At 33.2% G+C, this 8702-nt stretch overlaps 5 protein-coding genes across 5 annotated transcripts; 3 read left to right on the forward strand and 2 right to left on the reverse strand.

Moving 5' to 3' along the window:
* Positions 1-783: 783 nt before the first annotated feature.
* Positions 784-2337, forward strand: TRP2 (anthranilate synthase TRP2; the record flags this gene model as incomplete). The annotated part of the gene is made up of 1 exon (XM_019185769.1): positions 784-2337. One exon carries the CDS (start codon positions 784-786, stop codon positions 2335-2337), a length of 1554 nt encoding a protein of 517 aa, XP_019038302.1.
* Positions 2338-2774: 437 nt separating this feature from the next.
* CDC55 (protein phosphatase 2A regulatory subunit CDC55) lies at positions 2775-4136 on the forward strand (the record flags this gene model as incomplete). Its single annotated transcript, XM_019184924.1, has 1 exon — positions 2775-4136. The coding sequence occupies one exon, from the start codon at positions 2775-2777 to the stop codon at positions 4134-4136; it is 1362 nt and encodes a 453-aa protein (XP_019038303.1).
* A 261-nt stretch (positions 4137-4397) lies between these two features.
* Positions 4398-4823, reverse strand: COX13 (cytochrome c oxidase subunit VIa; the record flags this gene model as incomplete). The annotated part of the gene is made up of 1 exon (XM_019183576.1): positions 4398-4823. The coding sequence occupies one exon, from the start codon at positions 4821-4823 to the stop codon at positions 4398-4400; it is 426 nt and encodes a 141-aa protein (XP_019038304.1).
* Positions 4824-4995: 172 nt separating this feature from the next.
* Positions 4996-6027, reverse strand: IME4 (mRNA (N6-adenosine)-methyltransferase; the record flags this gene model as incomplete). Its single annotated transcript, XM_019182043.1, has 1 exon — positions 4996-6027. One exon carries the CDS (start codon positions 6025-6027, stop codon positions 4996-4998), a length of 1032 nt encoding a protein of 343 aa, XP_019038305.1.
* A 518-nt stretch (positions 6028-6545) lies between these two features.
* On the forward strand, positions 6546-8123 carry SNU71 (Snu71p; the record flags this gene model as incomplete). The annotated part of the gene is made up of 1 exon (XM_019185770.1): positions 6546-8123. The coding sequence occupies one exon, from the start codon at positions 6546-6548 to the stop codon at positions 8121-8123; it is 1578 nt and encodes a 525-aa protein (XP_019038306.1).
* Positions 8124-8702: the final 579 nt, after the last annotated feature.

Raw genomic sequence — 8702 nt, forward strand, 5'->3', positions numbered from 1 at the left:
TTTGGATTCCTAAATAAAAAATGGGGATTAATTGACAATGATGTGGATTGAGATGTTAATGCTATGGTAAAAGATGAAATTTTATGAATCCTAATGAATCAGTTTCTTCCTTGTTGATATTTGCCTTTTTTTCACTTCCTCGTTGGAATCAAAATCAAAACAATGTAGTTCAAGCGGTTAAAAAGCAGCAGTAGAGGGATCAGCTGATTGCGGTGGGATTGTCTTTGGGACTGGATCTGTTGGAGTGACTGGGTGGCTTCTCTTTGCACTGGAACTGTTCTGTTGCAACTGTGTTTGGCTGTTCCTCCAAATCCATTTCGTTTCAATTCGTTGCCTTTCAACTTTTTTTTATAGAAAAGAAAAAAAACCATCGAAAAAAAATGGTCATGTGACTTTGGAGGGCAGAATTGTGGGTTTTGTATGGGAGCTGTCAAATAGTAATATTAGAATACATGGGATTTTAGATGTTATTTGTATGGTAAAGACTAGTTAAAAATCGATTACAAGATGTATTGATATCTGCTCTACCAAATACTCGAATATCAACACCCTGTTACTAACAAACATCCCCCTTTTTCCCCTTAAACACCACCTTATTTCGACCGTTTTACACTACAAAAATTTTTTTTTTCATGAAAAACATTAATACCTGTGATTCATATAAACCCAAAACCTCAAAACCGCAATTCCAAGTCATCTTTGTTTTAGGTGGTTAACTACTTAATTAGCAATGCCAGTGAGTATACAACCCTCATCAACCTCAGAATACTTTGATTTTAACGAATGCAGTCTCCAATTCAACCTTCTTTGGATTCTTTAATATCCATCATTCAAAAAGATCGTGAAGAATTACCAACTGATAAAATCCCAAACTTATATCCAATTTATTCTTTAGTATCCAATGATTCTATAACTGCTCATATTGCTTATCTTAAATTAACCAAACTAGGTGATGAAACCCATAAGAAAACTCCAAGTTTCCTTTTAGAAAGTGCTAAAAATGGTGATACAGTTGATAGATATTCATTTATTGGTTTCAATCCAAAGAAAATCATAAATACAGGACCTCAATTCAATAAAGAAGTTGATCCATTAGACATATTACAAGAAGAAATGAGTCAATACCGTCAAGCTCAATTACCTGGATTGCCTCGTTTAAGTGGTGGTGCTATGGGTTATATTTCATATGATTGTATTCGTTATTTTGAACCTAAAACTAAAAGAGATTTAAAAGATGTTTTGAAATTACCTGAAGCTTCATTAATGTTGTTTGATATTGTTATTGCTTTTGATAATGTTTTCCAAAGATTTCAAATCATTAATAACATTTCAATTGAATTGGATGATTCATTAGATTTAATCAAATCAAAATATGAATCAGCTAAATCTCAAATTAATGAAATTGAAACCATATTATTTGATGATTCAATTCCAATCCCATATCCAAAACAATCACCGATTGTCGAGAATCAAACATTCACTTCAAACATTGGACAAGAAGGTTATGAAAACCATGTTAAAACTTTAAAAAATCATATTTTGAAAGGTGATATAATTCAAGCAGTCCCATCACAAAGAGTTGCAAGACCAACTTCATTACATCCTTTCAATATTTATCGTCATTTGAGAACAGTCAATCCATCTCCATACATGTTTTATATCGATTATTTAGATTTCCAAATCGTTGGTGCATCACCTGAATTATTAGTTAAATCTGATTCCAAGGATAAAGTTATAACACATCCAATCGCAGGGACCATAAGACGTGGTAAGACTACAGAGGAAGATGATGAATTGGCCAATGTGTTGAAATCTTCATTAAAAGATAGAGCAGAACATGTCATGCTTGTTGATTTGGCTCGTAATGATATTAATAGAATTTGTGACCCAAATACAACAAACGTTGATAGATTATTAACAGTGGAAAGATTCAGTCATGTTATGCATCTAACTTCCCAAGTCAGTGGTACCCTTAGATCTGACAAGACAAGATTTGATGCCTTTAGATCAATTTTCCCAGCTGGTACAGTCTCTGGAGCTCCAAAAGTTCGTGCAATGGAATTGATTGGTGAATTGGAACAAGAGAAAAGAGGTGTCTATGCCGGTGCTGTTGGGTCATGGTCCTACGACGGCAAGACCATGGACACATGTATTGCCCTTAGAACAATGGTGGTTAAGGATGGAGTTGCCTATCTACAAGCTGGAGGAGGTATTGTGTTTGATAGTGATCCATATGATGAGTATATTGAAACCATGAACAAGATGAAGGCCAATAACAACACGATTGTCGAGGCTGAAAAGATCTGGATCGAGAAGCTGGCCAAGGGAGAGCATTAGAAGGGGGTAATCCAATCAAATATACAGTTTTTACATATAAAAAATGTGTTTAATTGTAGTTTTAATGAAAATGATTCGAGTCTATGATGGCTTGTGGCAGGGTAACTTTCGCGAACTGGCGATTTCACAGTAGCAAAAAAAAAAAATCGATGAATTGAAACTCAATTGAACAGAAATTACAATCACAACAGAAAACAGACAACGACAGAATTTAAATAGAGTCAATTGACCTGAGATTAGAGTGAGATTGGAATAATTGTGCTCTTGTTACTCAAATAATCTTTTAATTCCACATTTCTCATATACAAAACAAACCCAAATTGTTGAAGAGTCCAGGTTCTCTTTGCCCATCCCCTTTGACATCAACAACAACATCAAGACATTATCAACATCAACTAATACCTACCATTACAACCCCTTACAACACATGATATAATATGACTGAAGACGCCCATAACTTCAAGTTTAGTCAATGCTTTGGTGATAAGGCAGACATCGTCATTACTGAAGCTGACATCATTTCCACTGTGGAATTTGATCATACTGGTGATTATTTAGCCACTGGTGATCGTGGAGGTCGTGTTGTCTTGTTTGAAAGGAATAGTAATAAGAAAAACAGTTGTGAATATAGATTCCATACAGAGTTCCAAAGTCATGATGCTGAATTTGATTATTTGAAAAGTTTAGAAATAGAGGAAAAAATTAATAAAATTAAATGGTGTAAAAGAACTAATCAAGCACATTTTTTATTATCAACTAATGATAAGACTATTAAATTATGGAAGATTTATGAAAAACAAATAAGAATGGTTGCTGAGAATAATTTAAGTGATTTACAATATAATTCAGGTTCTTCAGCAAATAGTCATAATTTATCAATTAATTCATTACATTTACCAAGATTAACATTACATGATAAAATCGTGGCAGCTTCTCCAAAGAGAATCTATTCAAATGCACATGCTTATCATATCAATTCAATTTCAATAAATAGTGATGCTGAAACATTTATGAGTACTGATGACCTAAGAATTAATTTATGGAATTTAAATATTCCAGATCAAAGTTTTAATATTGTTGATATTAAACCTGCAAATATGGAGGAATTAACAGAGGTTATCACAAGTGCTGAGTTCCATCCACAAAGTTGTAATTTATTTATGTATTCTTCTTCAAAGGGGGCAATAAAATTGGCAGATATGAGAGAAAATGCATTATGTGATTCTCATGCAAAAGTGTTTGAAGAATATATTGATCCATCAAATCATAATTTCTTTACAGAAATCACTTCAAGTATATCAGATGTTAAATTTAGTTCAGATGGTCGTTATATTGCAAGTCGAGATTATATGACTGTTAAAATATGGGATGTAAATATGGAGAAGGAACCTGTTAAAACCATAAATATTCATGAACAATTGAGAGATAAACTATGTGATACTTATGAAAATGATGCAATTTTTGATAAATTTGAATGTGTATTTAGTGGTGATGGTAAATCTGTAATGACTGGTTCATATAATAATAATTTTATGATTTATCCAGATGTTACAAATCCTGAAAAGCAACAAGGTGATGAAATTGTTTTACAAGCTGATAGATCAGCTTTTAGATCTAAAAAGCAACAACAACATCAATTGAATAAAAGAAAGAATGGTATTCCAACAATGTTGAAGAGAGATTTAGAATTGGATAATATTGATTTTAAAAAAAGTATATTACATTTATCATGGCATCCATTTGAAAATTCAGTTGCCATTGCAGCAACTAATAATCTTTACATTTTTTCCACATTATAATGAATCCATTCAACTTCTTTTGTGCTTTGTGTGTTTCCAGTTATCTTTTTTTATATAAACGTCTACAATCTTTTTAAACTTCTGTAAAATTCTTCTAAATGAGAAGAACCTTTGTGATAATATTATAATAAATTATAAAAAAAGAAAACTCTGTTTTGAATGTAAATAATGTTTTAAAATGCTGGACACTTGTGTGCTGCTCTTTCCCTTTGTCATATATTGAATATATTTCATATCATAAATAAATTAATAAAATCTCTTTTAATCATGTTTAACATGACGGTTAATAACTGGATTCCAGAATAAAGTTTTATCACCATCACCCCAAAAGAAATTCTTTGTTCTAATATTTTGATAATCATATTGAATTGGCCAATCTTCATCAGAAACATGAGCTAAATGTGCTCTATGTTCAGCATGTTCAGCTTCAACAAAATATGTATTGATAGCAGTGGCAACAATGGCTGGGAGGGCAACGAAGTAAGAGATTTTTCTCCATAATGAAGAAGTACCTTCAGCATGATGTTGAGTTGCACTTAATTGTTCTTTGAAAGCTTGAGCAGCTTTTTTATCAGCAACTGGATAAGCTTTTTCAAAAGCCCATGGAGGTAATTCAGCCTTGTGGTGGTTCAATCTGATTTGTTGGCGTAGGGCACCTGCTTGTCTAGTGGCGATTCTTTTAAACATTTTAATTGTGGTTGTACAATTGAATTGTTGTTGATATTGAAGTTTGATGGTTTTTGATGTTTTTCGTAGTCTGATTTTTTTTGTTTTTTTTGGATCGTTTCATTGGTTGTGTGTTGACTTCCTAATCGGGTAATAAAAAGAAGAGCATTAAATTAAATAAATTTATATCTAGCTATTTATTCATTGAAGCATTATATCTCTCCAGAACATCGTATTCCACAATCTGATTGCCCTTTAGCTGGTTCCCTATGGTGAACCACCCGGGTCTAGTATTATGATCACGTCCAAAGATCTCCAATTTCCTAGCATGAGGTCCAACTAATCTTTCAACCATTCCATACAACTCATCAGGTTTCCTTGAAGTTTCTCTAGTCCCACTGACAAGAACATCACCCTCGATGTTCTTATTCAACCATTTCGGTGTACCTTTGACACCAACGATCAAATGTTCTTTTGAATGATTTAACCAATGTCCAGTACGTCCAGTACATATAGTCCTACCCAACTGATTAGTCTTTATCCAAATGATTTCATTCTGTACTTTATAACCCCAGTTACTTAGTGCCTTTTTACCAATCTCAATAGTACGACCAGTGACCCAAAGACAAATTATACCTTCTTCTTGGATCGAGGATAATGGTAATGAATTCAATTCAGTGTCATTACATGTCCCATATGGTAAATTCATATGGATGTTCCATGCAGGGTCTGCTATAACTGCAGCGAACTGGCCCAGTATTGTGAAATCAAATTTACGTACATCGCAATTGATCCATTGTGGTGATAATTGACATCTTGAAATTGTGGATATAGAACCATTAATGTTCCAATATGAAATTTTTTCATTGTTTAATAGTTGGTTATTGAATGAATTACATATTTGTTCTTCATTTTGAGCAAAATTTTTGGGAATATGCTTTGTATAATGAACATAACGACATGAATCCATCTTGTGACAAGTGTCTAAATAAGAACAATCACCTAAGGAAGGGTCTGTTTGGTTTGTTATTATGGGGATGAAGTGGATTTTGGTTTGGAAACAATGATCAAAAGATTTGTGATATTGTAAATGTTGTGGATTGTTACATGTTTCAATAAATGGTGATTTTGGGGTAGTGAAGCGTAGTTTTTCCCTTGAAAGTTGCACAGTTGATGATTCGTAGTTTAATAGTGATGATAATTTGGTTAGATTTGGGTTTTCCATTGGTGATAATAAAGATTGTAATTGATCTAAAGGTGAATTGTATTGGATTTTGGTATCAACTGGTTGAGTTAATGGTGGTTTGGGATCCAATTTTTCCAACAATATTTCCAAATTTAATGAATTTATAAACGTTATAACATCATTTTCAAACTCTATTGAATATTTATCTAATGATTTGATCTTGTTTAATTGAACAATGAATAAATCATAACTCATCCTATTCTTGATGGATTTCGAATTAAACAACGAGTGGATCGTGTAACAACATCCCAAAATCGGCTCCACCAACAAGATCCTATGATTCTCTAGCAAAAACCTCACCAATTCAATATCAATCATCACTAATCTTTTGCCACTCAAAATTCAATTAATTGATTAAAATTCAATTTAAAATCTTGTTATAATTTCGCGACTTTTTGTTTGACTTTTGTTTTGGAAAAAAAACATCATCAACAAAAAAACTTCTATACAAAAATTTTGATTAAAGCCACCCATTTACAACCCCCAAAATACCCATTATGGCATCTTCTAGTACGTCCCAATCGAATCCCCTGCCCTTGTTTATACTAACCTCTTTTTTCCCAGCACCCGCAATAACCACATTCTCCCCAATCCAACAACCATCAGGTTCAATAACCAAGTTGATACCAGGTTTATCAACATTCACCAACCTCAACACATCCTCTGTATCCAAGCCTTCAAAAATCGGTGCGGTACCGGTATACAGTGATCGTGTGTCACAGGTGGCTAGGCATCAGCGTCAAGCGGTGAAGCAAGAAGATGGTGAAGATGGTGAAGGTGATGTAAAGCTAGATGTTGCAAAGACCCAGGAATATAAATTGAAACATTTTAAGGAGTTGAAAGTTTTCAAGCCACAAGGGCTGAAGGATCAATTGTGTGAGGTTGTTGTCACGGGGGTCAAGGTTAATAATAGTTGTGTGGAACAGATATTGAATGAAGTTGTTGAGGTGAGTTATGAATGGAGTTTTATTGATGAGGGTGGTGAGAAGAAGATTGTGTTTGTTAGGTTTATTGATGATGATTTGGCCAAGAATGCAAAGCAGATTAAGAGGTTTATTGGTGTGCATGGTGTTGTGGTGAATGAAGTTGAGTGGGAAGTTAATGTGGAGGAGAATACAGAAAAGTTTATAAAGGATGTTATTAAAGTTGAAAATATTGATTTAGATGAATTGAATGGGAAGATTTCAAAGATTTTATCAAATTCTATGCAAGTATGGAATGGTGACAATTTTGCAGATTATCAAGTTGATGAGAGTGAATTGCATGACCTACCACCGGAATCTTTACCACAGTTGAGAAAAGATATTAAAGAGTTTAGATTAAAAGTGTTGGAGAATGAAAAAAGGAAAAGGGAAAGGGAGTCATTAGAAGAGATGAAGAGATCTAAGGTACAATTGAGGAAATTGTTTGATAGGTTTAAGAATGAAGAGAATCAAATGTTGGAAGATGATGAAGATGAAGAGAGTGAAGATGATGAAAGTGAAGATGAAGATGATGAACAGTATGAAATTTCAAGGATTGAAAAAGAGAACCAATTGGTGTTGCAAAAATATAAAGAGTTGATGAAAGTTGTTGGATATCAAGAATACAAGAATAAAGAATTAATTGAAGATTTAGAAGTATTGAGACAATATGAAGTTGGATTAGATAAATCATTACATCCGGAGTATGAATTGGGTAAATTTAAACCATCAAATCGTGATAAATTGCTTGAATTGGAACAAGATGAAAAAGATCGTCAACAGGAATCTAGGGAATTGGAAGTTGTTAAACAAAGTGAGAATTTTTTAAATAGTATAAATATTCCATTAAAGAAGAAGAGTGTTGGATTGGATGGGGATGAATTGGAACAAGTTTTGGAGAGGATCAAGCCTAAAGTGGAGGGATACATTGAAGAGTTTTTAGGGGTCAAAGAGGATGAATTGTTGGAGTACATATTGATGATTATTAAAGAGCATCAGGATAAACAAGAGTTGGTTAAAGAGTTGAAGGAGACGTTTGATGAGGATGCTGTTAAGATTGGAGATTTGATCTGGGGAGACTTTGAGAGCGAGAGCCGAGGAAATAATAGTTAAATAATAGGAATAATATAATCAATTTACTATGAATTATTCATTCAATTAATGTGAATTCCATGTAAATTCCATGTAAATTCATCATTTTCTCCATATTAAAAACAATTTAAGCCTTGGTACATTGTTAACTGTTGAGCTCGCCTAAATCTCACTTATTTTTCACAGCCTAAACCTTGTGCCGTGCACATCAGATTTACACAACTCAGGTATTCACTATGAATACACATCCAATACATCACAACACAGCATGTTATACACACAACTTTGATTAATAGCCAGTAATGGCAGGGAGCATCCAGCCCGAAATAGGATACGAATTTCAGTTAGAAAGATTATAAAAGGAGAGTGGGATCCCATGTAAATGTAAATTAGAATATTTTAATAGACAACTGGTTTTTAGAGTAAAACTTTGTAAAAGGAACTCGCGAAACCCCAACAGGTTAAAAGCCGATAAAACTACAAGGAATTATAAGAAAGAAAGCTAATATCATCAATTATTTTCAATCATCATGGCTAATACTAGATCCAACAACGTTGACAATTCTCAATCAACCAATGGTACTACACCAACTGCAACAG

The sequence above is a fragment of the Wickerhamomyces anomalus genome (genome assembly GCF_001661255.1).
Source record: "Wickerhamomyces anomalus NRRL Y-366-8 unplaced genomic scaffold WICANscaffold_4, whole genome shotgun sequence".
NCBI classification, from domain to species: Eukaryota; Fungi; Ascomycota; class Saccharomycetes; order Phaffomycetales; family Wickerhamomycetaceae; genus Hansenula; species Hansenula anomala.